The sequence below is a fragment of the Phaenicophaeus curvirostris genome, chromosome 15, assembly GCF_032191515.1.
Source record: "Phaenicophaeus curvirostris isolate KB17595 chromosome 15, BPBGC_Pcur_1.0, whole genome shotgun sequence".
In the NCBI taxonomy this organism is placed as follows: Eukaryota; Metazoa; Chordata; class Aves; order Cuculiformes; family Cuculidae; genus Phaenicophaeus; species Phaenicophaeus curvirostris.
Genome location: NC_091406.1, coordinates 13082209 through 13100012, shown reverse-complemented (window position 1 = coordinate 13100012; position 17804 = coordinate 13082209). Strand labels below are relative to the sequence as shown.

The 17804-nt window shown below is 40.1% G+C and overlaps 1 protein-coding gene across 1 annotated transcript; it reads right to left on the bottom strand.

The window, feature by feature from the left end:
• Positions 1-3595: 3595 nt before the first annotated feature.
• On the bottom strand, positions 3596-17635 carry HMMR (hyaluronan mediated motility receptor). Its single transcript, XM_069869070.1, has 18 exons — positions 17596-17635; positions 16445-16543; positions 16152-16228; positions 15250-15330; positions 14630-14818; positions 14275-14361; positions 13676-13776; positions 12401-12475; positions 11256-11434; positions 10299-10447; positions 9783-9997; positions 9081-9197; positions 8114-8272; positions 6502-6642; positions 6292-6391; positions 5891-6067; positions 5194-5356; positions 3596-4551 (listed from the first exon to the last, which is right to left on the bottom strand). The coding sequence occupies exons 1-18, from the start codon at positions 17633-17635 to the stop codon at positions 4532-4534; spliced, it is 2169 nt and encodes a 722-aa protein (XP_069725171.1). The 3' UTR covers positions 3596-4531.
• Positions 17636-17804: the final 169 nt, after the last annotated feature.

Genomic DNA, 17804 nt, shown 5'->3' with positions numbered 1-17804 from the left:
GAGCTGGTTTAGGTCAAGAGAGAACCTGGTTTTAGGCTGCGAGAGTTAATCGATAGGCTCAGTTGTCTCATAATAGAGAGATATTTTAGGTCAGGTAATCACAGAATAGTTAGGGTTGGAAGGGACCTTAAAGATCATCCAGTTCCCCGGCCCCTGCCCTGGGCAGGGACACCTCCCACTGGATCAGGCTGCCCAAGGCCCCATCCAACCTGACCCTGAACAGCTCCTGCCATGGGGCAGCCACAGCTTCCCAGGGCAACCTCTTCCACTGTCTCACAGCCCTCATGGTGAAGAAGTTATTCCTAATGTATAGCCTAAATCTACCCCTCCCCAGTTTATACCCATTCCCCCTCATCCTATCACCAGCAGCCTTTATAAATTGTCCATCCACTGCTTTTTTGTAGCCCCTTTTGGGTAGTGGAAGGTCACTATAAGATCTCCTCAGAGCCTTCTCTTCTCTGGGCTGAACAAGCCCAACTCTCTCAGCCTGTTCTCATAGGGAAGGTGCTCCAGCCCTCTAATCATTTTTGTAGCCTCCTCTGGACCCCTTCCAACAGTTCTATATCCTTCTTACATTGAGGATTACAGAATTGGACACAGTACTCCAGATGAGGTCTCACAGGAGAGGAATAGAGGGGCAGCATCACTTCCCTGGACCTGCTGGCCACTTCAATTTTGATGCAGCGCAGGATACATTTGGCCTTCTGGGCTGCCAGCTCCGGTTGAGCTTCTCATCGACCAGCACCTCCACGTCCTTCTCTGCAGGGCAGCTCTCAATCATGTCACCCCTCATCGAGTACTGAAAAGGGGGATGGGCCCAACCCAGTCTGAAAAGAGGCTACAGACATGGTTGGATGACCAAAAAGAAAAGGAGCATTTACACCATTCTTTGTCTAAAATTAGTATATATATAATCCCTGCAATTCAGCACTGAATTGTAAAGTAAAATATTATTGTCTTTGCTTCAAACACTTCGTCCTTTTCACTATTTTGCCAGTGAACATGTGTTACTCACAACACCAAAGCATCTCAGCCAGGGGCTACACCTGGCACATCTTCCACAGCAGCTCCTACCTTTGCCTTTATAACAGAGGGAGATAAACCCTGCATCTCTGCAGCTTTAGCTAGAGCTTTATATAAAAATAAACCACCCCAGGAAAGAGGCTGCCTTGGAGATGGCAGGTGCTGCTCATCCCTGGAAGCATAAAATCATGCATACAAAGTTTATTTTTTAAATGCAAGTCTTTGCCAGAGCATGAAGCTGTACATGAAGCTTCATAATAGAATGCTTTAACCCTGTATAAAGGAAAGGACTGCCTTTCTTCTAGAGAGAAATCAGATAATCTGTGAAGAACTGAATCGCATCATAGAGCCAATCACCTTAACTTGGGAAACAACAGACGTTTACAGAACAGAAAAAAAGATCCCTATATAAACCAGTTTTGCTAGTTTCCGCTTTCATGGGATACAAATGCTCTGGTTTTCCTTATAATAACCTAAGGACACGTATTTCCCTTCCATTAATCAGAATTCTACTAAAAATACCTGTAATTCAGGACCTGAACTATAGAAGAAAACTACAGAAGGGAATAGTGAACAGGGCAGCAGCACAGAGTCTGCAAGTCTCCCTCTTCCTCCCCACAAAGACGGGAAGAGCTGACTAAACATCTCACCAGTAACAAGATGGAAACAGTTTTGACTTCCAAGGACAAGAGGACAATAAGGAAAGCACTAACAGCACTGACACTGGAGTCCCACCCTAGATCCATAAACTGGCCTGTAAAATATCTTAACAACAGTTAGAAAAACTAGGTGCAATGTTATCTTTGTAACAAGAGAGGCTTTTTTTTGAAAATTACTTACACTGAATTCAATAGTGTTCTAGATTGCATTTTCAATTTATCATCATTACATTTATTTTATGTAACACTATGATTTATAGTCCATACCACAATCATTTAAGCATAATGCATTGCCGGGTGAATAAACGCACCACTCATTAAATCAACATTTTAGACTAATTTGCAGAGACTAAAGCACAATTAAGTCTTTCTCCCCTCCTGTTGGCTTTTCCCTCAATTCTGTAATCAAAGTTTGGCAGCAATCTATTAACACAAATATCCAGAGCCTTACCTGCTCCATGCCCACCAGCATTTCAGGCATTGCCTCAAACTACAGAGGGAGTTTTCAGCCTAGGAAATTATAGCAGTTCAGCTGCACATTCGTCCCTTTGTCTGTTTTCGCCTGCAGAGCACATGGACTGGGAGAAGCAATAGCTCAGTTAACCTTTGAAACCAAAACGCTAATCCAAGCCCCATATCACGTGGGGCTCTGAATCCTGTTAAGCTTTTGGGTTATTCCCAGTGGTACCATTTAAGCAGCTCAGTACGAACCTAAATTTTGACTTCGTAACAAGCAGCATGAGCAAGTGCAGCCATTGTGTATAAAACACATTCAAAGCACTCCCACAGAGTCTTGGGCCGTCTTCTTTTTATACCAAACAGGAGGAGGGCTCTAATTAGATCAACCCAGTTCAGGATTGTAGCTGCTCTTCATTTCACTTTTAAACAGAGAACAACCCAGCTCTTGCTACAATACAGGGAGGTGGGCAAGCAGAGAAATAATTTATGGATAAACTACGTGCTTTTAATACATAAAGGTATACTCCACAAGATAAAAGTCATTTACTCCTGCAATGAATACTTAAAAGTCAGTTGAGCGACCAGTACCAAGGCTCCAGTTTTTAATAGGCATTTCTTGTGCATGAAACTGCAAAATACACTCAGATTGAAGCGCACAAAGTGTGCAACTTGCAGTGATACATGAAAGACTCCATCTTATAAGAAACTCTGCTATAATAGCTATAGAGTGTTACTTCTTCCATTTTCAATTTTTTACAGCTTTTCACCACCTCTACCTCTTTGCTCTTGTCCCTGCTGCTCACTTCGTGGAGTTTGGTTTCAGGATTTCTAGGAAAACCACATTCTCAAATCAGATGAATGCACACGTCATCTACAGTTTTCTTTTATCCCACCTAAATATTTCAGACAAAATAACTTGTGTCTTTTTCTCCACAAGAAAAGACAACTCCAGTGTTTAAATCTTTCAGCAACTTCCTCAATAAAATACTCCTCACAGCACTTTAGGCAAACTGCTAAATTGAACACAGTGTTTTCTCAATTCAAATACCTGAAGTTCATCTTCTTCCTTGGTCTCTAGAATTTCACATAATGCCACAGATACACAAGGAAGACATTAATAGTTGTCAGTTCTCCACCTTTTTAAGGGGCAGTACGTTCCACATGCTGATCTTTGTGTACAGTTCCATAGTCGAGTTCCGATGTTTAGTTTTTATTTAAGAGAAATCCACAGGACACCAGAGTCAAAGGGAACTGCAGGCTTTAGGTACCACAGTTCATCTTAAACAACTTCCTTAAGGTTAAAGCATACATCATCTGTAAGGCAAAACTAACATTGGGCAGTGTTGTAGAGATTTAAGACTAAAACATAGAAATTAAGGTAAATTACACAATGTAGTTTGATATTGGTTTCTATCCCTCATTTATGAAGGAGATCTATTCTCTCATTTAACATGTTTATTGTGCTAGACAGTTCTTTATTTTCCATGCAGTTAAACAGCTGCTTTCACCTTGCCAAAATCCAACACTTGTACAACGAACGCACATACAGTAACTACCTTCCCACCCAATTAAGACAAGTTACATTGTTATTGCCCTTCGCATAGCATTGATCAATTAAAACAGCTGGCAGCAAAGATATGACCATTTAAGGGTCCAGTGAGCACAGCATTTATATAATAAACATTTCTCTTAAGACACTAATCTTAGCCACAGTATGCAAACATTTAGGTAAAAGCAGTCAAGTTGAGGTTGAACTGAAAATCCTCTTCTGAAGATGAGCAGCTGCAGTTTCTAGCCCCTGGACTGACACTACCACGTCCTGAATATAGATCCCACTAATAATACTGAAAGTAACTGTACAGTCCAGTTCTCTACATCAATTCTCTACTATGGAGGTGTTTGAGGGAAAAGGGTCTCCTGGCAGCCTCCCTGCCTTTAGAATTAAAACAAACATAAACAGCAAAGTTAAAGATTAAATGTAAACATAATATAAACACAACAAATCTTTGATATAAACAGCTTTAATTTGTCATCCTTACTGTCTAATGCTTATTTAATCTCTTCTGAACTTAAGCTCTTATGTTCAAATCAAACTAAGTACCTTTAGCGTTCAGAAATCCCAGTAAAACAAGAAACACTCGTCTGAGTAGGCGAGTACGATGATGTTACCGAGAGTCTGGAACACAGCTACCTGTGGCTTCTCACTATGAGTATGACCAAGTGTAGTTTTCCTAAAATTGTCGTAATTTCAAACCATTCCTCTGGTACTCCTACTAATTGGTGTTGTAGAGAGCATCCAAGTTCATGATGAACAAGTCGTCTGTTGAAACCTTCTATAGTACATTAAATTATTGGGTAATTACGGTATTTTTTTCAACACCAAGTAGAGGTTAAATTCTGTTTTTAATACCTGCAATGGAAAAACATGACTAAGTTAGAGTTTATCACTATTGTGTCCATTTCAAGTAATTATTTTGTCCTCAGGGGGAAGAAGGCACTAGACTCCACCTGACAGGCAAGCCAGAACTTCAGACCCTGAAATATACCATACAACAAATGTCTGGTTGAGATCTACACTCTCCCACACTCTTCTATGCTGCTTTCCTTTGTGCACACCTGTGCTCTTGCCAGTTTTCCCTCCACTCCACACTCATCTGAAGGCCTTTTGCAGCTAACAAACCAAGGCTTAAAAGGAAAAACTTTATAGCAAAGCTGTTGGTAACAGACAGTAGCAAAACAAAGTTCACATCCTGCAAGATATGCAAACCAGCTGATTTTCTGCAACCCACTCCTTCCTCTTCCACACTCAAACCCACTCAGTTGCCTAAGCATACCTACTGCCTGCTCTGGCCAGGCTATGAGAAACCGGGCTGTAAAGCACAATAGCAAACTGTACAGTGGAAGGGCCCCATCCATGCAACCTTCTAACATCTGCTAAGAAACACAACAGATGCCCATCTCTCTTCCTTCCCCAAATGCAGCAGACTCAGCAGGACTGCTGTACTTAAGTTCAGAGGTACAAGGACATAGTCACATCAATATCTAAATTTACCTTCTTTAAGAGGAGTTTTTGGAGGAATATTTTCCTTGCTGTTATGCTGGAAAGCTTTGGAAGGATCAAAACGTCTGATGCCCTGAATTGCATTTAGTTGCTCCTGAAGATCTCTGCTGGTTTGCTTTTCTTTTGCTAGCAACGCACGCAGTTTTGAAACATCCTAAAGGAAACATAATAAATGGAAGTCAGATTAAGAACAGGAGAAAAGCCTGCTTTAATTTTTACTGTTAGAGACCTTCCTAGCAGTGCTAGTCACACACAGACATGCGCAATTACTGTTTATGGTAAAAAACAAGCCTAGAGCAAACAGGCAGGTGTAGAGAAACTAGCACCACAGTCTAATTTTATACCACAACTAAGCAGTACAGCAGCCTGAAACTTTCAGGTGCTACTTCCAGCAGATAGTTTACTGAATAAAGAAACTCCAGAAGAGGTAAGGAAATGCAACCACACTAAGAGCAGAGGAAGTTACTTGCACTAGTGATCCCTCCGTTCACGTATTCATATATTCAAGTGAACACAAAACAAACACTCTTGATTTTTCTGGAAGCCTGTGGTTTGTTCTCATTTAGCTCCTGAAGGGAATTCAAGAACCATGGAAAGCAAATAGTTTGCAGGATTAGTTTAAGTATTTAAAGCAACAAAGGAATTCACAAAATAAATAATTTAGAGATTTGCAACTTCATTCACAAACCTGCTTCAGGTGAGTATTTTCTTCCTTCAACTTCATAACATGTTTGATTTTTTGCTTCTGGTTCTGGTGGCCAAGGAGTTTAGCATAAGCTTCACTTAGTTTGTTCAGTTCTTCTTGGGCTGCACCATGCTCATTTAAAAGTGCGTTCTTCTCTGCTTCAAATGCATCTAGTTGTTGCTGAAATACATATTGTATGTTTTAGAAATCTTGATATTAAACATAGGTTTAATACAGGTTTTGAAAGGGTACCAGCTGGCTCAAGGGACAATGACCTAGAAACCACTGCAGGACACATGTCTTAGAATAGGCAAGAGCACATTTAGTTATTAAGAGTAGAATTTGAGTCAACAGCACAATGCTTAGGTCAACAGATTGTAATAAACATCTAGTTCATAACACACCTGAAAAGGCTTAGTTTTGTTGTGCAAATCTTCATAAAGATTACGCCAGGTCTTTATCTCTTCTTTTAAGCTAAAGGTCTCATCTTCACTTACGGTTTTCCTAAAAAGCAAGAAATGGAATTTCATTGTGTTCTTTTTCAGCTCTCAGCACTTCCTCACAGGAGAGCTTTGATGAGCTATAACATGCAGATCTAGTTTGAGAAAAGTCACCTTGATCTTTCCACTTCAAGTTTTCTTTTCAGATCCTCAGTTTGCTCTTCCAGTTTTCTTATTTGTGCAAGGCAAGACTCACTCGTTCTCTCTGTTTCTGCTTCTTTCAGTGCAAGCTTGGTCTGGACTTCCAAAAGCATCCTAAGAAAAATATCGTACATCATTAATGAACCCTTAATTTATTTCTGTTTGCACTATTCTAAGTCTTAACACACAATTAACTGTGATTGAAAAACTGTTAGTAGAAGTGAAATAAAGATTTGCACAAGCAGTGGTACGCAAGAAGACCAATGCAAAACACAATCAAGTTTAAGATGTACATTATTTTTAACTTCTACTATGAGGAAGCAAGCAGTGCTGTAAGAAGTAAGAACTAAGGAACGTGATTCTTTCTAAGTGCGTAATGCCAGCAACTTTCAGTGGAAGATGCTTTATTAGTTAGATTTTGCATTCAGAGTTTGCTTAAGCACAAATGACAAGTCAAGACTGTTCAGTGTGAATATACGCAACGGTTCAAGAACTTAATGCACTGCCCTCCTACTCCAACCTCAGCTGTTGGTTATACCACCTAGGTGGAGGCTAAGAATCCCTTCCCTGCCACACTCAACCAGCAAATCAAACTGGAAAGGGCTCTTGAGCTGCTTTCCTTTTACCAGTTCTAATGGAATCAGGACACAATGTTAAGCAGGTAGGAAGAAAAGAAAGGGCAACATCCTGAGCAGCCCAAGTGTTTTAAATTAAGGTGAGGTAAGCTGTAGTTGTCCTTTGGACAATCTGAATATACTGGTTGTGGGTGAGCAAGACAGCAGAAACATTACACAAGTTAAAAGGCATTTTATAGAACTAAGAGAGAGCTGGGAAGATCAGAATTGCCCAATTCATTTTAGCCAAATACGCATTTTTGTGGCTGAGCAAGTAAGTTTATCCACATAAAACAATTAAAGATTAGAGCATATTTGTTGACTTAAATTCAGCTTCCACTTCAGAAGCTAGCTAGGAACTACATTAAAAGAAGTGGGGAACACCTCTAAGCTCCTGTTGGACACTAAAAGATGTGCTTAGCTAAGGGCCCGAGACAAATTCTTGGGAGTTACTACTTGTCAGCTGTACTTATCAGTGTGGTGTTTCATATCAGGCAGAGAGATGACCTTTGTCTACCTCACTGCAGTGTCGTAACTTATGGATGGTTAATTGGCATCTGCCTGCGAGCAGAATTAGAGGTGAAGTTATTCAGTTTGGCAAAGAGTGAAATTTGCATTAACTATTTGTCTGCCTGCCTCCATGGACCTGATTTGCGCAACAGTCACTTGAACTGATATTTCTGATGAAGATAATATTCTAACATATTTCAGTTAAATGCTTTCCTTTTCCTACATGTTCTATGCAGAAGAAAACCAAAACCATCAGTCTAATGCACAAGTTTTCTAATGCATATAAACCTAATAAATTTTATCGATCTGTATATTCAACCCTTTGCACTGGGAAAAGAGCCGAAAACTTAAGCTTACACCAAATACTGATTTTATTTTGTAGACCATCATGTTAAGTTCTAGTTTAGAAGGCAGGCCTTCGCTGGCATTATTTAGCCTAAAGAAATAGGTTTGTCTAGTACCTTGCACATTCTTCTTTTGCTTTGTTTTTGGAGTGTTCTGCCTCCTGAAGCAGTTGCAGATGATCTTGGCATATTTTTTTAAGGTTGACAGCTTCTTCTTGGAGAGAGGCGTTCTCCAGTTTAAGACTGCCTATTTCTTCAGCTGTTGTATTCTTGTAGCTTGTATTGAAATACAAATGAGAAAAATCTTATTACTTTAAACAAAATACAGATTAACATGTTCAGGCCTTACAAGAGCAATATAAGTTCATGGTAACAAGTATAAAACACTTCATAATCCAGAGATACAATACTGTTTTGGCACTGATAAATCCCAAGTTAAAAAAAAACAACACAATTTTGTAAAGGCATACACAGAAATTCTGCTATACGGGTATTTCCACATTATGGCAGATACAGCAAGTCTTTTGTGTTTCATTTATGTAAAGCTTATTTTAAACACCAAAAGACCTACTATCTGCAGTGTGCATTAGCAAATATTCCACTTGATCCTTCCTGCATGCTTTGCATACTTAGCAATAAGACCACTTCTTAAATACTTACACGACCTGAGTATTTTGAAAAGATCTGCAATAACTGTAGGAAAATGATCTTGATTCACTACAAGTGTTGAGCCTAAACAAAGCCTTTTTTCAAAAGATTTTAGCACTAAGAACATCATTACTAGTCTCATTGAGATTGAAGAGCATTTCAGTATTCTAGTTGGTTACACTTTGGAAGAAAAAAAACCCAACAAATACCATACCTTTTCTGCACCAAATACTGAGTACATCATTACACTTGATTTCTACTCCAACAAATCAATTGCTTAATGCCATATCAAATACTCCATCACAAGATTCTCTGCTTAAATACTGTACCAATGCTCATACATAGCGTTAAGTACCAAGGCACACGAAAAAAAGAGCACATTTTCTTGTAATCTCACAGATAATCGCTGTCCTAGATTTTTATTAAATTGAACTACCTTTCAAAGTCAGCAACAGTCTGTCCAAGTTTACGCAGTGTATTGCTATGCTCTTCTTGGACTTGCAAAACAGCACTGCTGTGCTTTTCATTGATATGCTCCAACTCAGCGTTCTTCCTAAAATAAAAGTTAAGCATAAGATAAAATATGTCTGAACACATTATTGAATGCTGTTACCCGTTACAGAAGCCTTGCAGTAGCAGCAATTAATTAATTCTGACAAACCATAAACTTGTCTGCCATAACTACAAATATGAAAACAACCTTCACAGCAGATTGAAATAAGCATTTCCCCCACAAACTTACTTCCACAGATAGTTACAAGAAGAGACTGAACACTAAAAATGAACTCCTCATATGTGAAAGGAAGAAATGACTTGCTTGAACACCTTGACTAGTCATTGCCCTCCCCAGGGCAGAAACATCCAATACATGCACGTAGCCTACCCTTCACAGCAAGGTCATATTACTACCATACAGGCATTTCAAGCCTGTGGTTTCAATTTAAGAAAACATAAAACTGATTCAAATCACTTAACTAGATTAGATCCAAGCACTATCAATAATCAACAACCAGCCAGGAATAAGCTGATTTCTCTATAGGTCTCTAAAACCTGAATTAGACACAGAAACTTAGTTTGTACTACTGATTTGACATTTTTCCTTGCAAAGCTTTAGAATCAGAAAGCTCATTTCACAAACCCTTTGAGCTTGACTTCCATCTGTGCAAGTTCAAGAGCTTGAGATTTTATTTCTTTTTCCAACCGCTTCACTATCTTTTCAGCTGTCTTCTCCTTAGCATGTAATTTATTCAGCTCTTCCATTGTATCATTAAGCTCTTCCTCAAGAGCACGTCTCTCACTTGTTACTTCCTCTTGTAACTCAAGTAATTTCTGGTGCATCAATGTGGATGACTCCTGCACAACAGAGAAGCACAGACTTTAAAACCACCAGTACTTTTGTAGATATTAAAAGCTTATTTGCAGTGATCAGTCTTGAAAGCACAACGATAAGGTCAAATCTACAGGAGGAACCAATCATGGCAGCTATGATTCTTAAGAGCCATTGGACCACAGGTAGTTTCTGCTGGCCAGCACCCACACATATATTCCACACGTTAGACCACTATAAATACAACCATCTCGCACGTAACCAAAATCAGAACCTTTAGTCTAAAAATAGACTAATGACTGGCACTGATTTAAAGTTTATACTTGCCTTCTCTTGCTGCAGCTGAGAGACCACCTCCTCATGTTTCTCAAGCAGTTTTTGGCGTTCTTGTTCTTCCCAATCGATTTTATTTTTCAGGTCTTCTATTTCTGCATTCATACTCAGGAATTTTCCTTTACTCTCACACAACTGTTGCTCTGCATAGAGATATTGTCAAAGTTGACACAAATGCCCTACTCTGTCTTCAAAAAACTACAACATATATTCTTCATAGTACTTCTACTCTAGCTTTACAGTTAGTTAGGCAAAGGTGAAAAAAAACCCAAATCAAATAAACCCTAACCAAAACCCTATCTTTAAGCCATCTGGAAACTCCTCAAATTGAGTGAAAATACACCATTTTAAATATAATTTTAACAGCAGGAATCTTTGGATCAAGCCTTCATTAGAACAGCGGTGTAGCTGAGGAAAAAACTAAATGATTTCCCCAAAGCTTCTTTCACATGATACTAGCTCATAGAAGCCAACTGGTACACAGAAAGTGAATATCAGTCTCAGGCTGCCAGGTTGCTGATTTCAGTGAAGAGGGAGAAGTCAGGTGATGAAAAATTCCCTAGACACATTCCAGATAGCTCAATGAACTCGTGCAGAAGCTGCCAACAGCTGATTGAGACAATATTGTACTGCTTCTCAATAAAGAGTAAGGAACAAGTAGTTTTTATTCAGTTTACAGATTAAAGCCTTTCCTAAGCAATTTTCATCTATACTGTCTACCTGAGTAAACCTCCGTGGAAATAAGAACGTACACTTAAGAGATGTCAGATTCAAGGTAGTTTCTGTAATTGTTAGAAATACACCTAGCTGTTTTCAACTGGAGCTCCAAGACAAGATTTTTAACTTGGAACAAACCAGCCTAAAAGGACATTTTAGTACAAATGTATTTGAGATGCTTAAAGACACAGTGATCCCACATTATGCAAACAGCAGATAAGCATTAACAATTACCTTTTTCTTGTTCAAGTGATAGACACCTTTCATTAAGTTCTTTTATCAGTTTAAATGATTCTTCCTCCTTTGTTTTAAGGGTATCCCTCAGGATCCCAATATCTTGGTCTTTCTTTATGATTGTCTCCTCCATCTTAGCAACATCTAGTTTGTATTTATCAACTGTTTCTGCAACACTGCTGTAGGACAGAAGTCAGATATTTGTTACCACTAAATTCTGTTTGTAAGCATATACCTAATCCCAGAGAAACTTTATCTCTGAGAAATCCGTATAAAGGTTTATTTTCAACAAGAATACATCCTTCACCTACTTTCCCAGACACGTTTTTGCACCTTAATATATGTTAATTAAAATAAAATCATTGATGTTTTATGCTAAAACAAACTCACACTATGACATACATAAAATATTAATATTTAATTAAAACAGAAATAGTCACTACAATTGATTTAGAGATGACTGCTACATCAAGTTTCTTCACAAAGCAGAGTTTTGGCATGCACTATAACTAGATTCCACAAGAAGAAACAGAATCTTAAGATACACAGCCAGTTAAAGAGCAGTCTCTTAATGCTTAAATTGGCAAGGGAGAAGAGCGAACAAGTTAAATGTAAATACTTCTGGATTGCCACCATGTTCTGAGCTACGGATACATTACTATGAAGACTAGATAGAGTTTCGATCAGTTACGAAGCACTGGATTAGTAAATTTTACCATCAGACCAATGCTCATACGTACATAATTCATTACAACACTTAAATGCAAACTGGAGGACTGCAAAATTCACTGGAAGCCAAGTCCGAGGGGTTTTTTGTCCTACGGTATAAGCAAGGGCTAAAAGGCACTACTGCCAATACCTTACAAGAAATGGATTTAAATTGATTGATGTATAGATAACTCAAGCTAAAAATACAATTTCAATACCCTAATATTAAACTCCTCCACAGTATTGCTTAGCACAGAGACATTTAGGAAGATGATAAAAATAATTTTACCATACCTTTCCTTTTTGTGGAAAAAAACCCAACATTTCTTTTCCTACTCTATTTTAACACTATTAAACAAATTTGTTACCAAGGTTCCACTTCACTAGTCATAAACAAGAACTTTAGCCAGTCCAGCTCAAGAACAACGTGTTGTTACCTGAGCTCTGTGATATATTCAAGGAGCTTTTCAGTGTCAGACTTGTCTTCAGCTTTCTCTCTCTCCGTAGCAGACCTAAAACCAGGAAGTTTTCATGATGGATGTCTTAAAATAATTCAAAGCTACTTGTAAGCTATCTCTTTACAAATAAGCACATTAAAAAAAAATCAAAACATCAAATCACTACTTGGTAATAAAACATACTTCTCATACTACAGTTCAGCTGCCAAACTTATTTGCTCCAAAGATGATTCTACCTTCTTTTATTATTTGTTCAATATACCTTTTTCATTTGTGCTAAACAAGCTGAGCTAGATGCTATCACAAACAAGCATGCTAGAACAGCTCTATTAGGTAGACAAACGCATTGCCTCCCTTTGTAAATCACTAACTGCATCATTATGTTTGTATATTTTAACTCATATGTAGGCATAAAAATTCTGATCATACTTGACACAGTTGGATGTTAACTGAATGCTGAAAAAGTAATGATGATACGGCAGTAGCCATCTTGCAAAATTGTGGCAAAACGTACATTTTGAAGTTCACTCTTCTTAGGTCACCATCCTCAGAAACAGCCTGTATCTTAGTGCGCTGTTCCTTGGTGCAGCAGATAACATGATTTGGGCAGAACAGAAAACATTGATTTGGAACTCTCTGTTCCTACAAGGAGCTGCTACAGCCAAGACATCTTGCAGTTGCCTTGCTTCAGAAAAGGTGGCTACTACAAAGCAACTCTGAAGGCACCACAGCTGCTCTCCACTGCACTTAGGGGAGAACATACACGTTCATCAAATCTGTGTCAAATGCCTGGCTACTTAATTAGTATCTCAGCTCCCGGTCCAATGCTTTTTCATTCTTGCTCATTCCTAACTTAATAGTGTGAAGGGCCAGATACTAAGGTACCTTCTTCCAAGACAAACCAACCACTCTTCTCTCAAGATACTCGTCTTCTCTCCCCACCTAATACCTAAGAAAACCCCACCCGTACCACAGGGGAAGACAGAGGTATGAGATGATATGGTTTCACTCTTAGAAAAAGGTTAAATACCCTCAAGGAGCAATATTTCCTATGTTCATCTTATAAGAACACAGCAGTTCCTAAACTTGAATCTGCCAAATTTATTCCAGGCGAAAGACTAATAATTTTTGTTCCTTCTGAGTAGGGAGACAGCCTTTATTTTCTCTAAACTATGTGCTTACTGTAAGATGTAAGCATGAATTTAGAAGTATGATATAATATCGTCTAAGTAAATGGTCTTCCTCACTACTTACAGTTTTTCTTTTAACTGTGTTACTTTCCCTTTTGAATGCTCTAGATTCCTTTGCACTTCCTGCAGCTTCATTTCCATGTCTTCCTGCTTTGCAAGTACAGCCTTAAAAAAAAAAGACAAATATTAACACCAAAATCAGATTTAGACAAAAAATCCATTGCCTAATAGACAGCAGTAAACTGAAATCAATTCGTAACTGCAGTTTAACGATAGCACTTGCTACTATGACAAAAGTAATTCAAAGCATCCCTCTCTAAAGGTAAAAGCAACCACTATCACCCAAAACCAACAAGCATCTTAGAGCTTCAAACTACACCTAGGACTACGTTTTTTTAAATATTCTGATGAACAGACAGATATTATAACAGAGGTGTTTCTAGACTTCCTTACATGACCTCATACTTACTCTGCCCATCAACACCAAAAAAATAACATGGACTCTTTGATCTCTCTTTTCCCATTTCCACTCTATAGAAAGTACAAGAAGGAGCCAAGTTGAGGACAGAAGCAAAACATGATTTGCGTTTCTGTTCAAAGCCCTTTATTGACTGTTTCTGAACAGCTCAGAATTAGTATCCTGCATGCTACCCGTGGTCATACCTTCTCCTTAGCATCCCTCTGGTTTCTAAGCTTCATTAACTCCATGCACAGGCTGCTCATTTTCTTCTGCACACCATCTTCAGACAGCTTATTAGAGACAAATATAAAACCAATAAGCAAAACTCCTTCATACGAATTACTTCTCACGCAGTGCTTTAGAAGGGTCACCCTCCCACCCACAACACTGATCTCTACCTGCCCTTGAGATGGGTGATAGCACATCCCACTCTGTCTTTCGACAGAAGCACACAAGATGCCTAACCAGACAGGAGCGATACCAGTAGCTCAAGTTTCCTCTTGCCCAGGGAAGTTAACAGCACAGGAAAAGCAAATATGTGCTTATTTGGCTGAATACCTTTGACTTGAGTACTTCATTGGTTCTTGTTAGCTCCAGAAGCTGTTTTTTTAGACATGCAACATTCGCCAAAAGCGATGTTTTCTCCTGAACTGCTGCACTCAGTTTTGCTTCAGTCTTGACAAAATCCTCATCCAGAGCCCGAAATTTTTTATCCTGCTCTCCATGCTCTCTCACTAGTGCACGAATCTAAAACAAAAGAGGTATTTTCTTAATTTCCCACTTTTTTACTTCAATAGCTTCATTAGTTTATGCCTGTGGTTTTTTTTGAGAAGCTAACTATACAGACTGTATTAAACTCCATTCAGAATACGCATCTGTGCACAGAGGAAGTGTAGAACTGCTGGACAGGGAAGCCAGGAACACAGTTTCCCTCCACCATGGGAAGCAAAGCCTTAACCCTTTAGCACTTGTGTGACGGAATAAAATTTAAAAAAAAACCTTAAAAGCTGCAGTTTGAGGCTCTGGCCACTCACACCACTTGCTAAATTCCTCTCAACGGTCCACTAACAGGGAACCCTACATACACATTCTCTATGGACCCAAGGCAACTAAGTAAAGGTTCTATTTCTGTTATGGAAGTGAGAAACATTCCAGGACTGCACTCGAATTATTCATACCTCCTTCTCCAGCGCCTTCTGCTTCTTTTTCTCTTTCATAAGAAGAAGATCTTTCTTAGGCCTTAGAGTTCCATTAGCTGGCTTTTGAAAACAGATGTATTAGCAGTATGTCTAGTGGTATCCTAGTTTAATAACGCAGTTAAAAATAACACTGGATCCCTTCATACAAACAACACTACTAAACACACACAAACCAAACAGCACACATGCACCTCCCACATACAGCAGACAAGTAGCAAGTTAAGATGGTTTTTAGGATGGGTTTTAATACTATACTCACTCATGATCACTATTACAGGAAGGACATAAAGAAAACTTAAAACGTTAGCACCCCCTAGACTCCACAAAAGCCAATTCCATCTCTTAACCATAGGTTTGTTAGCAAAACTTCATCTTACAAGTACTCACAAGTATTAAGACACTAAATTAAGTCAAAGAGTTTTTTGTACTTTTTAACTGATGCTTCTTCAAACTCCCATCCTTATACACTGCCCAGTGAACCTATACACTATCACCCTCTCTTTCGTTTATTGCCAACAGGTTTCTGCTGTGTCCTGTCCACCATATGAAAGAACAAACAGAAACATGATCCTCTTAAAAAGAAGCAGCTATACCATAATAACATGGCGAGCAAGAGGTAAAAAATCCCAACAGTAACACCAAAGACAACAAGCCACTCTATAGCCCCAAGTGATAATCACACAATCCCCACCGATACTACAATTTCTCATTTCTTTCTTAGTTACTAAGGAATACAGGCACAATAACGTGTTTGCTAGTTTCCTCTTTGCTAGTTTCCTCAAGTTGGTCACGGTATAAAACTCATAGTATACAAGGGCTACATGATTTTACTAGTCATAGTTACGTTTAGCAGTACTACAGACACCACAGAAGAGTCTTACTGTTAATCTGAGAGATACATGTCTCCTTCCAGTTACAGGGGTTGGCGCACTCTTCTCACTGTTCACATTTGTCTCATCTGCAGAAGGATGCAGAAAAGAATGAAGGAAGAGGGTGTGCACGCACACAGAGAGGGAAATTTAACCTAATTAGACAAGGTTAACTCATATTTCATTCAAGAAATAACATGCCAGCTGTTTATTAAGCTGTCCACTTGACAACACACCATCAGCTGTTCTCTTATTGCATTGAGGCAGTTCACTAGCAGTTCTGTGCAGCTTTTAGGATTACTTACTGTTCTGTTTCCTAGCCCACTGACATGTTTCAGAAGACAGAGAACTTCTCAGTGCATCTGAAGATTTCTCGTCAGCCAGTTTGTGCAGGGGCGTACATACTAGAAATGAGAATTTCAGAACCAAGAGTTAGTAAAGTGCACCAAAAGCGTTTCAGCTTCCATGATTTGAGGCTGGTAACACATCTAAGTTACATAAACCTACTTCAAAAAAACCCAAACAATAACAACCAAAAAAACCCCAACAACTAGAATCTCAGTTCTCTTTATTCTCCCCACAAACATGTGAAAAATAAACAGCACATATAGTGGGGAAAGGGTTGGTTTATAACAGCTCTATCAGAATTAGAAACAGTCATTCGGACCTTCAATGTTACGAAGCACATTACTAGGGATAGCAGTGCATTAACTGCTATAAAGGAAAAAAACCAAATGGTTAGAGAATCTTAACGGTAATGGGGGAAAAAGCCAGTCTAAAGCGTTAAAGGATAAAAAGCAAATTTTCATCTTTTTATAAGCATTATAATCCAGTTTAGAAAAGAGTACTTAGACGTTAATGTTGAAGTTTACCTCCAAAAAAAATGTAAGGTAATACTCTATAAAACAAAAGTTTCTTTAAAGAATTCAACAGTTTCAAGGCAAACGGCAGAAAGAACAGGATGCCTACAAACTCTTCATGCAACTATCACAGAGTAGCTTGCGTTGGAAAGGACCTTAAAGCACATCCAGGTCCAAGCTCACTGCCACGGGCAGGGACACCTCCCACTGGATCAGGGGCTCCCAGCCCCATCCAGCCGGACCTCGAACCCCTCCAGGGACGGGGCAGCCACCCCTGCTCTGGGCAACCTGGGCCAGGGCCTTCGTCGTGAGGAATTTCCTCCCTGTGCCCCGCCAGGGCCCCTTTCGGCCCCGCCCGGCAGTCGGCCTGAGGCGCAGTAAGCGCTAACCGGCTCCCCTCAGCTCCCCGCCGGGCAGGGGCCGCGCCCGAGCCGCTCAGCCACCGCCTGCGCTTCGCTTTCCCAGCCGCCCCCGTCCGGACGCGCCCGCGGCAGCTCCTCTCGCGGCTCCGCACGGCGCCATCGGGAGAGGAACGAGCCGCGGGCCGTCACCGCTCCCCCCGACACCCACCGCCCTCCCCGGCCGCCCACACGCACCGGAGCCGCGGGGCAGGCGGCGGCGCGGGGCAGCGGCCATGATGGCGGCGAAAGCGCGGGCCGGCGGCGTTCGAAGGCACCAACCAACCCCGCCGGGCCCCGCGGGGGCCGCCTCAGCCAATCGTATTTTCTCCTGCGGAGCCGGCTCGGCCAATGGGATCGTCCGGTTCCGCCTCAGCCGGTCGCCGCTCCTCGAGCAGCTCAGCCAA